Source organism: Oncorhynchus nerka, linkage group LG27 (assembly GCF_034236695.1).
Source record: "Oncorhynchus nerka isolate Pitt River linkage group LG27, Oner_Uvic_2.0, whole genome shotgun sequence".
In the NCBI taxonomy this organism is placed as follows: domain Eukaryota; kingdom Metazoa; phylum Chordata; class Actinopteri; order Salmoniformes; family Salmonidae; genus Oncorhynchus; species Oncorhynchus nerka.
This window is the reverse complement of record NC_088422.1, coordinates 88,255,324-88,276,572: the sequence shown is the minus strand read 5'-3', so window position 1 is coordinate 88,276,572 and position 21,249 is coordinate 88,255,324. Positions and strand designations below refer to the sequence as shown.

At 42.0% G+C, this 21,249-nt stretch overlaps 3 protein-coding genes and 2 pseudogenes across 3 annotated transcripts in view; all 5 read left to right on the top strand.

Moving 5' to 3' along the window:
* Positions 1-21,249, top strand: part of minar1 (membrane integral NOTCH2 associated receptor 1) — a 46,297-nt gene that overhangs the window by 1,909 nt on the left and 23,139 nt on the right. Inside the window, exon 2 of the mRNA XM_065012243.1 lies at positions 176-1,651. Within this exon, the coding sequence (XP_064868315.1) occupies positions 176-1,651 (1,476 nt within the window). The remainder of the gene's footprint in view (positions 1-175; positions 1,652-21,249) is intronic.
* On the top strand, positions 16,319-17,298 carry LOC115118890 (insulin-like growth factor-binding protein complex acid labile subunit). The gene has a single exon (XM_065012241.1). It carries the CDS (start codon positions 16,621-16,623, stop codon positions 17,296-17,298), a length of 678 nt encoding a protein of 225 aa, XP_064868313.1. The 5' UTR covers positions 16,319-16,620.
* On the top strand, positions 17,305-18,222 carry LOC135565391 (leucine-rich repeat protein soc-2 homolog). Its single transcript, XM_065012242.1, has one exon. The coding sequence runs from the start codon at positions 17,305-17,307 to the stop codon at positions 17,977-17,979; it is 675 nt and encodes a 224-aa protein (XP_064868314.1). The 3' UTR covers positions 17,980-18,222.
* LOC135565352 (carboxypeptidase N subunit 2-like) lies at positions 18,034-19,171 on the top strand (annotated as a pseudogene).
* LOC115112781 (toll-like receptor 13) lies at positions 18,361-20,840 on the top strand (annotated as a pseudogene).

Here is a 21,249-nt window from a genome sequence, read left to right as displayed (position 1 = left end):
CTTGTGAAATGACAAAGATTGCTCAAAACAATTACCAAATTTCTATGAAACTATTACCTTTAGGTTTTAGTCAGTTAACAGATCCTCTTATCAGCGTGACTTAGAGCCAAACAATACAATATTACCATAATGTTTAAGAGCATCTTAATGAAGTGTTACCCCATTGTCGTTATAGGTCATCACCTCAGAGTGCAAACCAAACATCAGGGCAACTGGAGGCTACCACCGGAGAGAGCTCCACAAACCTGCCACATTCTTCAACCACAGCTTCGAGCTGCCCTACAGTAACCCCTACTTTGAGCCTACTATGAACTCGCCCATTCAGGAGAAACGGCGAGCGAAGCACGAGAGTCTGGACGACCTTCAAGCGTCTACGTATTTCGGGCCAACGACAGTGACAGAGTGCGTGAACACACGGAGGAGTACGGCTAGGCCGGGGAAGCAGCCAATTTGGCCCGTGAAAAGCCTGAGTCTGAATGCTGAAGAAGGGCCACCGGATTTTGAGAGGTCATTTCTGAATGGGAAACCGCTGAAAGACAACCATCGCCACAATGTAGTCAATAAAGAGAATGAGCAGCACTTCCAGTGTGCCAAAGAGAAAGTGGTGGCCTCCCCTTCAGGGTTCGCAAAGAAAACCAACGGGTTGAAAACAAAGGATATGTCTTCAATGGCGTGCGGTCCCGGGGTGGGTGTCGACAAAAGAGAGGTTGGGAAAAGATTTAAAGAGAAAGGCATCAACAGTACGTCTTTTCAAGGAGGTAACATAGACAGCTCGTCCAGCATAGGGACACAAACGGAGCAGGCCGAACAGAGGAAGCTAAAAGACTATGCCGCCGCTCACGCAAAATACGTCGAGAGAGAGAGGCACTCGTGCAAACACTCGGAAGAGGACTCTGAGATCATCAGCGATGACATCAGTGACATCTTCCGCTTCCTTGACGACATGAGCGTGTGCGACTCGCTGGGCGTCATCCAATCGTCGTGCTACAACAGCATCGGATCTCTCTCTCAGGTGACCATGAAGTCTGACGGCGACAGCTCACCCGAATGCAACACGGTCAAATTGGCCAAGTCCAAGCTGGACTGCCTCTTTCACTCCCTAGAGAACACGGATGACGAGCTCAAATCGAGCGTGTGCAAGCTTGTTATGAGGATAGGTGAGATCGAGAAGAAGCTGGAGTCTCTGTCCGGAGTCCGAGGGGAGATCTCGCAGGTGCTCTCCAAGCTCACCAAACTCGACGAGAAGATCCAGGAACCCGAAACCAACGGGAGACCGGGCGAAAACGCTTTAGCCACCACTTCCACCCCAGATCACCTTCACCCCGACCCCAACCTCTCGCCCCATGTCTTTCAGTGCCACACAACAGGCCACAACATCAAGGTGGATAACGGATCAGTGGAGTGGGGCTGCTCAGACAGTGAGAGTCTGAGGGTCAAGGCAATTAAGAAAAGTATGTTCACGCGGAGGTCGTCACGCTCACTCAATGAGGAAAACAGCGCCACGGAGTCAAAGGTGGCGAGCATCACCAACTCACCACGGGACTGGAGAACGGTGTCGTATTCTTCGCACCATGGGGATGAGGGCAAAGACAAGGACAGAGACAGAGACCGAGAAAGGGACACCAAGGACAGACACAGGAAAGCCAAAGAGGTAAGAAAAATGGTTTACATTTCTAACACTTTTCACATTACACCAACATTAGATACTCTGTGTTTTTTGGGCTGTTTTGATGTAATATGAGAGCATATTTTCTACCACAAGAAAGCGTCTTTGGGAAAAAAGCGCTAATAAAATCCTATGTAGTATTATTATCATTACAGAAACATGACAAGAGTAATCAACGAGGTGAGAACAATGGAATACATTTATATAAGTCCTTTGTAAGTGCTGGACCGCACTGTACGTTGTTCAAGAACAGACAAAGAAAAGTATTCACACCCCTTGAATTTTTCCACATTTTGTTATGTTACAAAATGGGGATAAAATGGATTTAATTGTAAAAAACATCTACAAGATTTTTGTTTTGTTGTTAACTAATATATCTTGATTAGATAGGTGTTAACCCCCCGAGTCAATACAAGTTATAAACACCTTTGGCAGCAATTCAAGTAAGTCAGTGAGTCTTTTGGGGTAAGTCTCTAAGATCTTTGCGCACCTGGATTGTGCAATATTTGCCCATTATTCTCTAAATTATTCAAGCGCTGTGTCACGCCCTGACCTTAGTATTCTTTAATTTCGTTAATATTTTGGTTAGGTCAGGGTGTGACATGGGTGATATGTGTGCTTTTTGTCTCATCTAGGGTGTTTCACTGTCTAGGGATTTTTGTAGATTTATGGGGTTGTTTCCATCTTGGTGTTTATGTAGGTCTATGGTTGCCTAGATTGGTTCTCAATTAGAGGTAGGCGTTTATCGTTGTCTCTGATTGGGAACTATATTTAGGCAGCCATATTCTTTGGGTATTTTGTGGGTGATTGTTTCCTGTGTCAGTGTTTGTGCCACACGGGACTGTTTCGTTTCCATTTCACGTTGTTATATTGGTCCGATCCTTGCTACACCTCTTCAGACGAAGAGGAGGAAATCCGTTACACGCTGTCAAGTTGGTTGTTGATAGACAGACATTTTCAAGTCTTACCGTAGATTTTCATGCAGATTTTAAGTCAAAACTGTAAGTAGGCCACTCAGGAACATCCCATGTTGTCTTGGTAGTGTAGATTTGGCCATGTCTTGGTAGTGTAGATGTGGCCTTGTGTTTTAGGTTTATTGTCATGCTGGAAGGTGAATTTGTCTGTGTCTGTTGGAAAGCAGATTGAACCAGGTTTTCCTCTAGGATTTTGCCTGTGCTTAGCTACATTTAGTTTATTTTTATCCTGAAAAACTCATCAGTCCTTGCTGACGACAAGTACACCCATAACATGATGCAGCCACCACCATGCTTGAAAATATGGAAAGTGGTACCCAGTGATGTGTTATGTTGGATTTGCCCCAAATAACATTTTGTATTCAGGACAAAAAGTAAATTATTTTGACACATATATTGCAGTATTACTTTGAAAACAGATTTTTTTGTATTTTGGAGTAACTACAATGTTGTTGATCCATCCTCAGTTTTCTCCTATCACAGCCATTAAACTGTGTAACTGTAAAATCACCGTTAGCCTCATGGTGAAATCCCTGAGTTTTTTTATTTCTCTCTGGCAACTCAGTTTGGAAGGACGCCTGTATCTTCGTATTGATACACCATCCAAAGCCAAAATAACAGCTTTACCATGCGCAAAGGATATTCAGTGTCTGCTTTATTATTTTTACCAATCTACCAATAAGTGCCCTTCTTTGTGAGGCATTTGAAAATGGGGTAGTCATTCACAAATCATGTTAAGTGTGAGACCATGCAACTTATTATGTGATTTGTTCAGCAAATGTTTACTCTAACTTATTTAGGCTTGTCATAACAAGGTGTTGAATACTTTTTGACTCAAGACATTTCAGCTTTTCATTTTTGATAATTTTTTTTTAAATTATGAAAACTAAATTCCATTTTGACATTATGAGGTATTATGTGTAGACCAGTGACACAGTGACAAATCTAAGTGTAATCAATTGTATATTAAGGCTGTCAGACAACAAAATCTGGAAAAGTCAAGGGGTGAGAATACTTTCTGGAGGCACTGTTAGTCATTTAGCTGACACTCTTATCCAGAGCCACTTACAGTAAATGAGTGCCAGTGGAGGCTGCTGAGGGGAGGACGGCTCATAATAACTACCCTTAACTACACCAGTGGAGGCTGCTGAGAGGAGGACGGCTCATAATAACTACCCTTAACTACACCAGTGGAGGCTGCTGAGAGGAGGACGGCTCATAATAACTACCCTTAACTACACCAGTGGAGGCTGCTGAGAGGAGGACGGCTCATAATAACTACCCTTAACTACACCAGTGGAGGCTGCTGAGAGGAGGACGGCTCATAATAACTACACTTAACTACACCAGTGGAGGCTGCTGAGAGGAGGACGGCTCATAATAACTACCCTTAACTACACCAGTGGAGGCTGCTGAGAGGAGGACGGCTCATAATAACTACACTTAACTACACCAGTGGAGGCTGCTGAGGAGAGGACGGCTCATAATAACTACCCTTAACTACACCAGTGGAGGCTGCTGAGAGGAGGACGGCTCATAATAACTACCCTTAACTACACCAGTGGAGGCTGCTGAGAGGAGGACGGCTCATAATAACTACACTTTACTACACCAGTGGAGGCTGCTGAGAGGAGAACGGATCATAATAACTACCCTTAACTACACCAGTGGAGGCTGCTGAGAGGAGGACGGCTCATAATAACTACCCTTAACTACACCAGTGGAGGCTGCTGAGAGGAGGACGGCTCATAATAACTACCCTTAACTACACCAGTGGAGGCTGCTGAGAGGAGGACGGCTCATAATAACTACCCTTAACTACACCAGTGGAGGCTGCTGAGAGGAGGACGGCTCATAATAACTACCCTTAACTACACCAGTGGAGGCTGCTGAGAGGAGGACGGCTCATAATAATGGCTGGAGCGGCACAAATGGAATGGCATCATACACATAGAAACATTAGCTGTACCATGTCTCACACTGTATAATCACGTGGCATTTTGAGGACATTGCATTTTTAAAAACCTGAGGACTATGACAACCAAGCCATACAAGCATAAACTGTAAAACTTCAATTAAGTCTCAAATAGCCACTTGTCCCTTTTAATAGCCTGGCATCAGCACATATTTCAAATAAAATCAAAGTTTATTGGTTGCATGCACAGTTTAGCAGATGTTATAAACTGGTTGGTTCGAGCCCTGAATGCTGATTGGCTGACAGCCATGGTATATCAGACCGTAATCCACAGGTATGTCAACACATTTATTTTTACTGCTCTAATTACTTTGGTAACCAGTTTATAATAGCAATAAGGCACCTCAGGGGTTTGTGATATATGGCTAGTATACCACGGCTAAGGGCTGTATCCAGGCACTCTGCGATGCCTCTTGAAGCTAGGGGGCACTATTTTTATGTTTGGAAAAATAACGTTCCCAAATTAAACGGCCTATTTCTCAGGACCAGATGCTAGAATATTCATATAATTGACAGATTAGGATAGAAAACACTCTAAAGTTGCCAAAACTGTAAAAATATTGTCTGTGAGTATAACAGAACTGATATTGCAGGCGAAAGCCTAAGAAAAATCCAATCAGGAAGTGACTCTTATTTTGAAATCCCTGTGTTCCTATGCATCCCTATTTCCCATTGAAAGGGATATCAACCAGATTCCTTTTTCTGTTGGCTTCCCTAAGGTGTCAACAGCCTTTAGACATAGTTTCAGGCTTTTATTTTGAAGAATGAGCGTGAACGACCACATTGCGTAAGTGTTACTCCCGGTCCTAGCTTTCGCTGTAAAGCATAATTTCAAAATCTGAGATGACAGGTGGATTAGCAAAAGGCTAAACTCTGTTTTCCTATATTGCACTTGTGATTTCATGAATATGAATATTTTCTAGTAATATTATTTGACTGTGGCGCTATGCTATTCAGCGTTGTTGATGACAATTCTCCCGGATCCGGGATGGGTGGTTCTAAGAAGAACAGCCCTTAGCTGTTGTATATTGGGCCTTATTAATTAATTATAGTGGGTGCAGAGAAATGCTTATGTTTCTAGCTACTAGCAATGTAGTAAAATGTTATGCAAGTACACACATGATAATAAATAAATCAAAACAACAAGAAATCAAGAAATGTCTGAACGAATCCAATTAACAATCCAAATAGCACTGTAACAGTAATTCAAATGCAGTCTACTATATATTTCAGTACATAAACACCTGTTTCTAATAAATGCCAGGTTTAAGTGAATTGCTTACGAGTGAACTTCAGTGAGTACTGTAAAGATTATGCAAAAGAAGATAAAGGAGAGCAACATCATTGTCTTTTCAACATTTTATTGAGCAAAAGATGTGTGCATTAAGGAAATGGACGCCTGGCTCAAATAGAAGCCTGTCTCTAATAACCGCCAGTTGTGTTCAGTGATTGAAGCAAATAAATGGCCGTGGCTGTTAATGAAGTTTTACGGTATGTAAAGTCATTATCTCCTATGTACATGTAGACAGAGACGGGATGTCATAGAAGTATTGTCACAAATGTCTAGAGATTCAACAGTGTTAATTAAACAGTTGCTATGAAAAGGATATCATTTCCCTCGCTTCCCTTCCTTAAATCTCACACGCACGCACGCATGCATGCACACGCAAACACACACACTTAAACACACACAGACACGAAGGAGACAGGCAATTGGCTCGACGGCAGGATTTGATGCTATAGTTGGGTCACAGACGTCAGTGGAGGTAAATTATCCCAAACCCAGGTCCCCCTTCCGTCTCACAGAAAGAAATGAGACGCATTCTACCAATCTCTCCAATGAGAGGAGAGATTAATACTGTCAATTTAGGAACACAAGAGGCAAGGGATTGTGGGCTGAATCCTTTTCCTTGGGGGCGTTTATGAACTCTCAGGTTAGCACTCTCATCATTCATCACTCGTCAAGGGGAAGGGACCAGAGTCATTTCAGGCTTAGCAGAAAAACAGCTGGCATCCAAATATACAGTAGAGCAGGAGGCAACACGCTAACAAGGACGTCTGTAAGGTATTCTGTTGTGAGATTTACATGGATCAGAGTATCGTAGATATACTGCTGTTATACAGATATACAGTAGAGCAGGAGGTAACACGCTAACAAGGACGTCTGTAAGGTATTCTGTTGTGAGATTTACATGGATCAGAGTGCCATATCGTAGATATACCGCTGTTATACAGATATACAGTAGAGCAGGAGGTAACACGCTAACAAGGACGTCTGTAAGGTATTCTGTTGTGAGATTTACATGGATCAGAGTGCCATATCGTAGATATACCGCTGTTATACAGATATACAGTAGAGCAGGAGGCAACACGCTAACAAGGACGTCTGTAAGGTATTCTGTTGTGAGATTTACATGGATCAGAGTGCCATATCGTAGATATACTGCTGTTATACAGATATACAGTAGAGCAGGAGGCAACACGCTAACAAGGACGTCTGTAAGGTATTCTGTTGTGAGATTTACATGGATCAGAGTGCCATATCGTAGATATACCGCTGTTATACAGATATACAGTAGAGCAGGAGGTAACACGCTAACAAGGACGTCTGTAAGGTATTCTGTTGTGAGATTGACATGGATCAGAGTGCCATATCGTAGATATACCGCTGTTATACAGATATACAGTAGAGCAGGAGGCAACACGCTAACAAGGACGTCTGTAAGGTATTCTGTTGTGAGATTTACATGGATCAGAGTGCCATATCGTAGATATACTGCTGTTATACAGATATACAGTAGAGCAGGAGGCAACACGCTAACAAGGACGTCTGTAAGGTATTCTGTTGTGAGATTTACATGGATCAGAGTGCCATATCGTAGATATACTGCTGTTATACAGATATACAGTAGAGCAGGAGGCAACACGCTAACAAGGACGTCTGTAAGGTATTCTGTTGTGAGATTTACATGGATCAGAGTGCCATATCGTAGATATACCGCTGTTATACAGATATACAGTAGAGCAGGAGGCAACACGCTAACAAGGACGTCTGTAAGGTATTCTGTTGTGAGATTTACATGGATCAGAGTGCCATATCGTAGATATACTGCTGTTATACAGATATACAGTAGAGCAGGAGGCAACACGCTAACAAGGACGTCTGTAAGGTATTCTGTTGTGAGATTTACATGGATCAGAGTGCCATATCGTAGATATACTGCTGTTATACAGATATACAGTAGAGCAGGAGGTAACACGCTAACAAGGACATCTGTAAGGTATTCTGTTGTGAGATTTACATGGATCAGAGTGCCATATCGTAGATATACTGCTGTTATACAGATATACAGTAGAGCAGGAGGTAACACGCTAACAAGGACGTCTGTAAGGTATTCTGTTGTGAGATTTACATGGATCAGAGTGCCATATCGTAGATATACCGCTGTTATACAGATATACAGTAGAGCAGGAGGTAACACGCTAACAAGGACGTCTGTAAGGTATTCTGTTGTGAGATTTACATGGATCAGAGTGCCATATCGTAGATATACTGCTGTTATACAGATATACAGTAGAGCAGGAGGCAACACGCTAACAAGGACGTCTGTAAGGTATTCTGTTGTGAGATTTACATGGATCAGAGTGCCATATCGTAGATATACTGCTGTTATACAGATATACAGTAGAGCAGGAGGTAACACGCTAACAAGGACGTCTGTAAGGTATTCTGTTGTGAGATTTACATGGATCAGAGTGCCATATCGTAGATATACTGCTGTTATACAGATATACAGTAGAGCAGGAGGTAACACGCTAACAAGGACGTCTGTAAGGTATTCTGTTGTGAGATTTACATGGATCAGAGTGCCATATCGTAGATATACCGCTGTTATACAGATATACAGTAGAGCAGGAGGTAACACGCTAACAAGGACGTCTGTAAGGTATTCTGTTGTGAGATTTACATGGATCAGAGTGCCATATCGTAGATATACCGCTGTTATACAGATATACAGTAGAGCAGGAGGTAACACGCTAACAAGGACGTCTGTAAGATATTCTGTTGTGAGATTTACATGGATCAGAGTGCCATATCGTAGATATACTGCTGTTATACAGATATACAGTAGAGCAGGAGGCAACACGCTAACAAGGACGTCTGTAAGGTATTCTGTTGTGAGATTTACATGGATCAGAGTGCCATATCGTAGATATACTGCTGTTATACAGATATACAGTAGAGCAGGAGGTAACACGCTAACAAGGACGTCTGTAAGGTATTCTGTTGTGAGATTTACATGGATCAGAGTGCCATATCGTAGATATACCACTGTTATACAGATATACAGTAGAGCAGGAGGCAACACGCTAACAAGGACGTCTGTAAGGTATTCTGTTGTGAGATTTACATGGATCAGAGTGCCATATCGTAGATATACTGCTGTTATACAGATATACAGTAGAGCAGGAGGTAACACGCTAACAAGGACGTCTGTAAGGTATTCTGTTGTGAGATTTACATGGATCAGAGTGCCATATCGTAGATATACTGCTGTTATACAGATATACAGTAGAGCAGGAGGTAACACGCTAACAAGGACGTCTGTAAGGTATTCTGTTGTGAGATTTACATGGATCAGAGTGCCATATCGTAGATATACTGCTGTTATACAGATATACAGTAGAGCAGGAGGTAACACGCTAACAAGGACGTCTGTAAGGTATTCTGTTGTGAGATTTACATGGATCAGAGTGCCATATCGTAGATATACTGCTGTTATACAGATATACAGTAGAGCAGGAGGTAACACGCTAACAAGGACGTCTGTAAGGTATTCTGTTGTGAGATTTACATGGATCAGAGTGCCATATCGTAGATATACTGCTGTTATACAGATATACAGTAGAGCAGGAGGTAACACGCTAACAAGGATGTCTGTAAGGTATTCTGTTGTGAGATTTACATGGATCAGAGTGCCATATCGTAGATATACTGCTGTTATACAGATATACAGTAGAGCAGGAGGTAACACGCTAACAAGGATGTCTGTAAGGTATTCTGTTGTGAGATTTACATGGATCAGAGTGCCATATCGTAGATATACTGCTGTTATACAGATATACAGTAGAGCAGGAGGCAACACGCTAACAAGGACGTCTGTAAGGTATTCTGTTGTGAGATTTACATGGATCAGAGTGCCATATCGTAGATATACTGCTGTTATACAGATATACAGTAGAGCAGGAGGTAACACGCTAACAAGGACGTCTGTAAGGTATTCTGTTGTGAGATTTACATGGATCAGAGTGCCATATCGTAGATATACTGCTGTTATACAGATATACAGTAGAGCAGGAGGTAACACGCTAACAAGGACGTCTGTAAGGTATTCTGTTGTGAGATTTACATGGATCAGAGTGCCATATCGTAGATATACCGCTGTTATACAGATATACAGTAGAGCAGGAGGTAACACGCTAACAAGGACGTCTGTAAGGTATTCTGTTGTGAGATTTACATGGATCAGAGTGCCATATCGTAGATATACCGCTGTTATACAGATATACAGTAGAGCAGGAGGTAACACGCTAACAAGGACGTCTGTAAGATATTCTGTTGTGAGATTTACATGGATCAGAGTGCCATATCGTAGATATACTGCTGTTATACAGATATACAGTAGAGCAGGAGGCAACACGCTAACAAGGACGTCTGTAAGGTATTCTGTTGTGAGATTTACATGGATCAGAGTGCCATATCGTAGATATACTGCTGTTATACAGATATACAGTAGAGCAGGAGGTAACACGCTAACAAGGACGTCTGTAAGGTATTCTGTTGTGAGATTTACATGGATCAGAGTGCCATATCGTAGATATACCACTGTTATACAGATATACAGTAGAGCAGGAGGCAACACGCTAACAAGGACGTCTGTAAGGTATTCTGTTGTGAGATTTACATGGATCAGAGTGCCATATCGTAGATATACTGCTGTTATACAGATATACAGTAGAGCAGGAGGTAACACGCTAACAAGGACGTCTGTAAGGTATTCTGTTGTGAGATTTACATGGATCAGAGTGCCATATCGTAGATATACTGCTGTTATACAGATATACAGTAGAGCAGGAGGTAACACGCTAACAAGGACGTCTGTAAGGTATTCTGTTGTGAGATTTACATGGATCAGAGTGCCATATCGTAGATATACTGCTGTTATACAGATATACAGTAGAGCAGGAGGTAACACGCTAATAAGGACGTCTGTAAGGTATTCTGTTGTGAGATTTACATGGATCAGAGTGCCATATCGTAGATATACTGCTGTTATACAGATATACAGTAGAGCAGGAGGTAACACGCTAACAAGGACGTCTGTAAGGTATTCTGTTGTGAGATTTACATGGATCAGAGTGCCATATCGTAGATATACTGCTGTTATACAGATATACAGTAGAGCAGGAGGTAACACGCTAACAAGGATGTCTGTAAGGTATTCTGTTGTGAGATTTACATGGATCAGAGTGCCATATCGTAGATATACTGCTGTTATACAGATATACAGTAGAGCAGGAGGTAACACGCTAACAAGGATGTCTGTAAGGTATTCTGTTGTGAGATTTACATGGATCAGAGTGCCATATCATAGATATACTGCTGTTATACAGATATACAGTAGAGCAGGAGGTAACACGCTAACAAGGACGTCTGTAAGGTATTCTGTTGTGAGATTTACATGGATCAGAGTGCCATATCGTAGATCTACTGCTGTTATACAGATATACAGTAGAGCAGGAGGTAACACGCTAACAAGGACGTCTGTAAGGTATTCTGTTGTGAGATTTACATGGATCAGAGTGCCATATCGTAGATATACTGCTGTTATACAGAAAGAGGAAATAGGGTTTGTTTGTAAATTACTGTTTGGGGATTATTGTTGGTTTTTATATAATGGGGACTAATTCTCGGGCACGTGAATTACAATAGATTCCTTTCCTGAGAATTTCTCAAACCCTCCCACCCCCTTCCCATGGGAGAAGACATGAACTTGTTCATAGACTCTGATGATTTAAGGTCAGATTTACATTCCCCCTTCATGGTTTAGTTTAGGTGAAGGTCACGCAGAACCGCGGTTAAGGGGGGTTCAAAACAGCATGTTGAAATGTCACTCTCAGTTTGCAGGTGTAACACTGACTAGTCATTCTCAGTGACCTTTCCCTGCCAAGCCAAATGGAGCGGATGTTCATTGAAATGGGTCTCGACCTCGAGCTGTCATTCTACAAGCCCTGTGCTGCGTATATGCATCTTTTTGATCACTGAATGGATAACTGACTAGCAATGCATGCCCTCTCCATCTAGACAAGTTTACCTCTCTCTGTCTGTCTGTCTCTCTCTCTCTCTGTCTGTCTGTCTGTCTGTCTGTCTGTCTGTGTCTGTCTGTCTGTCTGTCTGTCTGTCTGTCTGTCTGTCTGTCTGTCTGTCTGTCTGTCTGTCTCTCTCTCTCTCTCTCTCTCTCATAATTTTCTTAGCAGCAGGTAGTCTAGTGGTTAGAGAGGCGAGCCAGCAGCCGGAGGGTTGCCAGTTCGTATCATGTGTCCGATGGGAAATGTCTGGCAGGAAGTGAGCTAGCAACCGGAGGGTTGCTGGTATCTAATCCTAGATGCCATTGCCTGCCATTGTGCCCTTGAGCAAGGCACTCAACCCCCCACAACAATTAGCTCCCTGGGCACCCAGTGTGGGAGCCCCCCCACACCTTTCCAAAACCTGTGTCTTTTGGAGGAGTTGGGTTAAAAGAGGAAGTCAAATATCTTAATCTGATAGGTCTAAAGACTGGATACGTTTCCCAGCGTATTGCTTCCACCTTCCCTGAACTCCAACTTCATTCATGTGCCCAATACTCCTGAGCGACTCCATTTCATCATATTCTTTGCTTCATGAGCACTGACAGGTGCTCCGTGGAGGTTTGAATTGTATATTAACGTTCTGTCATTTATTCTTTGAAGTGAAGGTAGTCTTTTTCCCTGTCAGGATTCTTGAGAGTTGGCAACATATATTTTGTATAACAAAGACACCTGGCCTTTTCCATAAAATTAGTTTAAAATCACTTTCTCTAAAGTGTCAATGGGTGGTTGAATGTTGAAAGTTTTGTGCCTTTGAAATAAGAATTCTAAGCTGCAGCTACTTCAATAAATGTTTTGGAGGGATGTGAAAGGTTAAATGTCTATTCATGATACAAATCCCTCCCTAACCTTGTTAGTTAGTTCCTCTGTCTGACCACATTCCAAACTCAGGGTCACGTGAAGAAATATTTCACTTCCCAAAGTAGAGTCTGAATGAGCAAATTCCTCACAGTCAGTTTCCATGTGTTGGGACTTAACACGTACACCATTGTCTTACTTCAGGAAGCAAAAAGGCTGTCTGTACTCATCTGTCTGATGACTCTGGAACCCTTATGGAAGAGATCCAAAGGATTTAGGCTACAATATGCTGTCATTATGCTGTCATTATGCTGTCATTATGCTGTCATTATGCTGTCATTACATTCTAATAATACCTAGGTGACTGTCAATATCAACTCTTTTTCATCCTCAAAGAATCACAATTGGCCTTAATTAAACCCCACCAGAAGTTTCACACAAGATTAAAACATTTTGTTTGTAATAACATAAACATGAAGTGATTTGATAACCTGTTTCTAATATGAAAAAGAGTGCCACCAACTGGTGGTGGTCTCCGGAAGAGTTGCGGGTTAAATATAGGTATAATCATCCCGGCGTCTCTATTAGAAGGCTTGACCAGTAGGAGACAGATGTACAGAACACACTTTATTGCACACAAACCAACGTAGCAAGAGGGGACTAGTACAAGTGGTTTCTATGAAAGAAGGACTTAAATAACATATTTTACACAGCGGTAATAAGGTGATAGCAACGTGCTATGTTAATTGTTATATGTAGTGTATATACAGTGGATGAAAATATACAAAATATTCAATAGCTTAGACAGTAGCTATATATGCTAGCAATGAGCTAACATGCTAGGTAGCTAAGCTAGCATCACTTGAGTACCGGACACAGCTCTGGGGGCCCATGCGCCTGTCATCGAGGTCTAATAATTTAATAAATATATATATCATTTTGACACTAACCCTCCAAAAAGACATTCATAAACATTTTTAACTTCCTAGTACATATGGAACTTAAGTGTTTGTTTCTTGGACTTCAGGAATATGACTGAAAAAGTGCCTCAGGCCTTGAAAAATAATACATTTAACATTAACTGATTGAAAGTTTTAGTTTAGAAAACGATCTCTCCGCAGAAGAGACAGTTACAGGGATGGTAAAAACAGCTTGGTTGCCTTAACAACATCAGGGAAACTGGGCAGAAGGAAGTGGTGCTTCAAATACAGCAGTTCTGCAACATCTTTTATTGAGCCTCTCATTCTCCTTAATTGCTGGCCTCAACACGTTATGGAAAGAGATTAACTGTATAGGATGCTCTGGGGACAGGTCATCTGGATACTGGACAGCTCAACAGTAACAACAAACGCTTTGCAATTTATTTATACTGGTGAACCGGCGTTTGAGATGTGTGGTTACAAATATCAACAGTCCCTTATCTCTGGTATAATGTATCTTGGCATGCATCATTCAAGACTAAGTTTAAAATTGTGTGCAGTGCAATGAACATATAATGTTCAATGTCTCAGGAAAGACTGTCTGGGTTGACAATACTCAGTATAGAAAACAGTCAGGCCCGCACCCTGAACCTACAGGCCGTGGTGAAAAAATGTACACCCAAAATAAGGAGGACTTCAGGAGACTCAAGCTGGAATGAATTTGATTTCATGTAATTGACCTTGCAGCCCATTTATGTAAGCTGTTACCGGCTGAGTTCAACAATAAATAGTGGATGAATTTATCCTTAAGACGACTACTTTTATTCCTCGTTGCTAGGCTATTCCATGTCATCTTTTATTTGTCATTGCTAGGCTATTCCATGTCATCTTTTATTCCTCATTGCTAGGCTATTCCATGTCATCTTTTATTCCTCATTGCTAGGCTATTCCATGTCATCTTTTATTCCTCATTGCTAGGCTATTCCATGTCATCATTTATTCCTCATTGCTAGGCTATTCCATGTCATCTTTTATTCCTCATTGCTAGGCTATTCCATGTCATATTTTATTCCTCATTGCGAGGCTATTCCATGTCATCTTTTATTCCTCATTGCTAGGCTATTCCATGCCATCTTTTATTCGTCATTGCTAGGCTATTCCATGTCATCTTTTATTCGTCATTGCTAGGCTATTCCATGTCATCTTTTATTCGTCATTGCGAGGCTATTCCATGTCATCTTTTATTCCTCATTGCTAGGCTATTCCATGTCATCATTTATTCCTCATTGCTAGGCTATTCCATGTCATCTTTTATTCGTCATTGCAAGGCTATTCCATGTCATAATTTATTCCTCATTGCTAGGCTATTCCATGTCATCTTTTATTCCTCATTGCTAGGCTATTCCATGTCATCTTTTATTCCTCATTGCTAGGCTATTCCATGTCATCTTTTATTCCTCATTGCTAGGCTATTCCATGTCATATTTTATTCCTCATTGCTAGGCTATTCCATGTCATCTTTTATTCCTCATTGCTAGGCTATTCCATGTCATCTTTTATTCCTCGAGGCTATTTGATGTCATTTTTATTAAAAGTGTATAAATAGCAGCTAAATACGGTATACATTATAGCTATAGATTGTACACTGCATAATGAAACAATCCCTAGTAAGATAGTGTTTTGAGGGTGGATTGACTTTTTTGGCATTAATAGACAACTTTCTATCCAAGTTGGGAGAGAGCGCGAGGGCGGCTCGTGTCATGCAGGTTCAGGCATTATTTAAGATACTCTTTGAAGAGGTAGGGTTTCAGATGTTTTCAGAAGATGGGCAGGGACTCTGCTGTCCTAGCTTCAGGGGGAGGCTGGTTCCACCATTGGGGTGCCAGGACCGAGGAGAGCTTAGACTGGGCTGAGTGGGAGCCACCTTCCCGTACGGGTGGGAGGGCCAAGAGACCAGAGGTGGCTGAATGGAGTACTTGGGTTGAAGGTTAGGTCAGAGTTACATCAAAGTTTGTGAGCCTGTGTCCCAGGGCTGTAGAGTGTGAATTTGAAGGGTTTTCTACTTGCCTGACACTCAAACTGAATTCCTCCGCTGCTCTATCATTTGTTACATACTTCAGTCTGAGGCTGCCATCACTGAAGGCGTTTGTGGTGATGTCAAAATGAGTGGGTTCTGTACAAAACAAAGTAATCAGCAATTGGATCATCTCTAACCAATCAGAGTTTCAAAGCCAATGACACATTTTCAAAATGCCGCTTTAGCAATGCATATTCTGTCTCTGGCCCAACCCATCGGTTTCTGCGACCAATCAGACTGAATGGATTTCCATCCTGACTCATTACATGGGCGTGGCGTAGCACTTAACTGGAGCAAGGAGTTTGGGTAACAAGGCAAGTTTTCCACATAACACATTTGAAATGTATTTAGGAACTACACATACACTCCAAACTAGTCCAACCAACTGTATAAACGTATAGAAACACACAGGGATCAAAGGGAAGTGAAACGGCGGGGAGGGTCTTTGGAGACAGGAAGTAAAACTGAGTCGTCTTGAGGTGATGAAATGCTTCTGTATTTCATGGCAATATATGCTGGAGGGAGAGACACACAACTTGTGAGTCTGTTGTCTTCTGATTATGGTCTAAGAAGTATATACTCACAAGACTGGTGGAACATAAGAAGCTTGAGAAGAAATTGAACCAAACTTTGTGCTAATTGGAATCAAATAAGTGGCATTTGTCACCTCTTCCTCCAGAAATGAACTGACATTTTTTTATTTAACCTTTATTTAAAAACCTTTATTTAAAAAGGAAAAGACTGTTGAGTTTAGAAACACCATTTTGCAAGGGGGACCTGGCATCAAGAGCCTATTGATCAAAATGAAGATAACCATGCCGGAAATACGCAATGGGACTACATATTCACAACCAAGTATTTTTCTGTGCACTATTATATGTTGCTGGATCCTTGTAAATCCATTAAGGGGCTATTCATTGAAAAAATGCACAGTCCGTGAATCTCTCAATGATACCAACATGAAAGTAATCTGTGGAAAGAAGAACCTCCAAACCATACCAGAAGACATTCCAAGAAAAGTAAGATCTTTAGACCTTTCCATCAACAACATTGTGATGATCAAAACATTTGATTTCAAAGATCTCTCAGCCCTCAAATCTTTAAACACTTCCTGCAACCGGATCTCTCATGTGGACGATGGGGCTTTTTCAGACCTAGTCGTTCTTCAGGAGCTGAATCTAGCCAATAACAGACTCAACACCCTCTCAGACCACCTGTTTCAGGGCCTAGGCAACCTCTCCATGCTTCGACTAGACTACAACCACATCAAAATCATTTCATCCTCTACCTTTCAGAATCTCTCCAGCTTAAATGTATTAAACTTAACCGGCAACCAACTTAATGTTCTAAAGAAGGTTCAGACAATCTTGCTATTCACACACCTGCAGGAGTTGTACATTGCAAGCAACGGATTGACCTTTTTCCAGTCACAGGACATATCAAATAAGTCCATAGGACTGAGAGTGCTGGATTTATCCTAGAATCCAATGAGAATCTTCAAGATCACAGCTGATGTTCTTCCTAAACTCCACTATTTAAACCTCTCTGACTCTGGTCAAAATGGAAGCATGACATGGGATGTACCAGACAGATCTTTTCTGAGTCATAGGAAAAGTCTCAATTTGAGCGGTGTCCACATGTCTTTGAAGGAAATGAGTGTGGTACTGCAGAGCCTCAACTCATCATTAACATCTCTCATACTGTCTCATTTAGGGGAAGGTAGGATCTCGGCTCTCGCCAATATTGACTGCCATATTGCTACACTGACAACACTCAGTCTGCGTTATAACAACATGAGTTTTGACTCTGAGGGACTGCTTAAGTCCTGCACATACTTGACTAAGTTGGATATATCCCATAATGCTCTTACTCATCTGTCTCATCAGTCATTCAGCTCAATGAAGCAACTGACTACTCTAGATCTAAGTAACAATATGCTTTCTTCTGTGCCAAATGCCACTCATAATATCCAATCTCTGACAATCTTGGATCTCAGATACAATACCATCAATAAACTAGGCTCATTATTTAAGATACTCTTTGAAGAGGTAGGGTTTCAGATGTTTTCAGAAGATGGGCAGGGACTCTGCTGTCCTAGCTTCAGGGGGAGGCTGGTTCCACCATTGGGGTGCCAGGACCGAGAAGAGCTTAGACTGGGCTGAGCGGGAGCCACCTTCCCATACGGGTGGGAGGGCCAAGAGACCAGAGGTGGCAGAATGGAGTACTTGGGTTGAAGGTTAGGTCAGAGTTAGGTCAGAGTTTGTGAGCCTGTGTCCCAGGGCTGTAGAGTGTGAATTTGAAGGGTTTTCTACTTGCCTGACACTCAAACTGAATTCTTCCGCTGCTCTATCATTTGTTACATACTTCAGTCATACTTCAGTCTGAGGCTGCCATAGATCATCAGATCTAAGTAACAATATGCTTTCTTCTGTGCCAAATGCCACTCATAATATCCAATCTCTGACAATCTTGGATCTCAGATACAATACCATCAATAAACTAGGCTCATTCAATTTTGCCAATCTGACAGGACTAACATAAGGACTAACAATGAAATCACTGACATTAAAGGCAATGTTTTTCAAGATTTGCAGGACTTAACTCCTAGATCTGGGAAAAAACAGTGTCCCATCTTTAAGTTGTGTTTTTAAGAATTGTTTGCAAAAACTAGAAAACTTGCAATTGGGAGGCAATATGCTAAGATCTATCCATAAAGGAGACTTTGAAAGCTTACAATCCCTCAAAACTTTGATTTTATTTGACAACTGAATTGACACTGTGGAAGATGGGGCCTTTCAGGATTTGGTCAATCTTAAACTGCTTCATTTGGCATCGAATAGATTGAGTAAAATAAACATTAGGGCCACTATGTTCAGAGGATGTTCAGCCTTAGAAAAACTTGATTTGAGTGTGAATCGTATTAAATATCTACATTATGGTGAACTTAAATCCCCACCCTTTTCTCTGCTGCCGTCTCTAAAGATCCTGATCATCTCCAGTCAGCATCCTTTTGGAATGTTGAATATACCAGCCAACTTTCTTAAAGATCTGAAATATTTATTGGCATTCAGCGCAAGGAGTCTTAACATTAAGTCCTTTCACCCAAACACATTCATCTACACACCACAGTTGTGGTCCCTTGACATCAGCCTGAATGAGTTCACAGCCCTGAGCACGGAGTTGTTTCACCCGATCCCACGACTCAACAGGCTATACCTGTCTAAAGCCCAACTTCAGTCTTTAGATTTTCTCATAGGAGCCAAACTCACTCAACTCAGTTACTTACAGGTGAGGAAGAATGACTTTACAGTAGTCAGTGATACAATGATGGCGGCAGGGCAGCCTAGTGGTTAGAGCGTTGGACTAGTAACCGGAAGGTTGCAAGTTCAAATCCCCGAGCTGACAATGTACAAATCTGTCGTTCTGCCCCTGAACAGGCAGTTAACCCACTGTTCCTAGGCCATCATTGAAAATAAGAATTTGTTCTTAACTGACTTGCCTAGTTAAACTAAAAAAAATTAAATGATACGTTCTTTACCTGCTTTAGTTTACTTGGACCTGCAAGACAAGACTTTCACCTGTGACTGCAGCTATGCTTGGTTTATCCAGTGGGTGACAACAGAAACCAAACACAGGTTGTTGATGCCTATGACTTTACCTGCAACTATCCGGTCCATATAGGAGGTACCAAACTGTTGGACCTTGACACCCACTACTGTTCAGTAGATATAGGATTCTTCTACTTCATCTCCTCCTCTTCTCTGGTCCTCTTAACCTTGCTGGGGTCTTTTATCTACCATCTCCTGAGATGGCAGTTGGTCTACGCCTACTATCTCTTTCAGGCTTATCTCTAGGACACAAAGCGGAGGAACGTCCGTGTGACTCATCAGTATGATGCCTTCGTCTTCTACAATGGCCACGATGAGCCCTGGGTCCTGAGGGAACTTCTGCCAGAGCTGGAGGGAAACCAAGGCTGGAAGCTGTGTCTACATCACCGTGGCTTCCAGCCAGGCAAATCCATCGTAGACAACATCACAGACGCCATCTACGGGAGCCGCAAGACCATCTGCATGATCAGCCGTCGCTACCTGGAGAGTGAGTGGTGGTCCCGGGAGATCCAGCCAGGCAAATCCATCGTAGACAACATCACAGACGCCATCTACGGGAGCCGCAAGACCATCTGCGTGATCAGCCGTCGCTACCTGGAGAGTGAGTGGTGGTCCCGGGAGATCCAGCCAGGCAAACCCATCGTAGACAACATCACAGACGCCATCTACGGGAGCCGCAAGACCATCTGCATGATCAGCCGTCGCTACCTGGAGAGTGAGTGGTGGTCCCGGGAGATCCAGGTGGCCAGCTTCCGTCTGTTTGATGAGCAGAAGGACGTTCTGATCCTGGTGTTTCTGGAGGAGGTCCCAGACCAGCAGCTCTCCCCCTTCCACCGGATGAGAAAGCTGGTGAAGAGACGTACCTACCTGAGCTGGCCCATAGCTGGGGAGCACACTGGAGTCTTCTGGCAGGAACTCCGGATGGCTCTGGAGACCAGGGACTGCCTTGCTGAGGAGAACCCCATCCTGTCCGGGGTGGATACAAAATGTTAATGACACACTAAATGTAACGGCAAAGAAATATAGTTTAAAAAAAAAACATTATAAAAAGATCCCAATCAACCGTCAGACTTTGTTCTAGATTTACCCTACTGAATATAATTGACAAATGGCAATGTTTGAAATCAGAAATGTAGTTTATTCAAATCCACAATAAACTTTATGATGAAATGTAAAATTAAATGTGTTATGAAATATATTATGTGTGCTATTTGATGATGAATTTATGATGAAATGTTTGACTTATTTACTTGTTATATTCTCCTAGTTCTCTAGCTTTCTGGAACTTTAAAATGTTAGGTTTTAGGTGTAAGAGTTAAGATTCTTGAAATTGTTAAATGTAAGCGAAAGCTTTATATAACCACCTTTTGTATCTTTGTGATGAAAAACGTTTTGAAAATAAAATGTCAAATACATTTGTCATCTTGCTTTTTATGTGAACTTTGTTTTTGACGAGCTATAAACTTTTCCTCCTGATTCTATAGAACCCAGGAAGAGAAGGCATGGCTCCCTTCAGCTCCTTCTTACATCATTACCATGACTCACTGTCAATCATAGCCATTTCCAAATGACACAGATAAACCATCACTCAAAAATCACTCTCTTTCTCTTCTTACCTCTGTTGGCATATTGCCCAGATGGAGGGTAACCAGTTGTTTCTGACACTCTGAGGAAATCTAGTGTACCTGTACACTGGTGCCATACAACCAAGCCTGGCTCACAACTTTGACTTTCTCTTCAATTCTCCACACGGCAGTTACTGCTGTGGAATGTACTCCAGTAGCTTCCACACAGTAATAAGACAATGTTAAATGACTGTAGGTA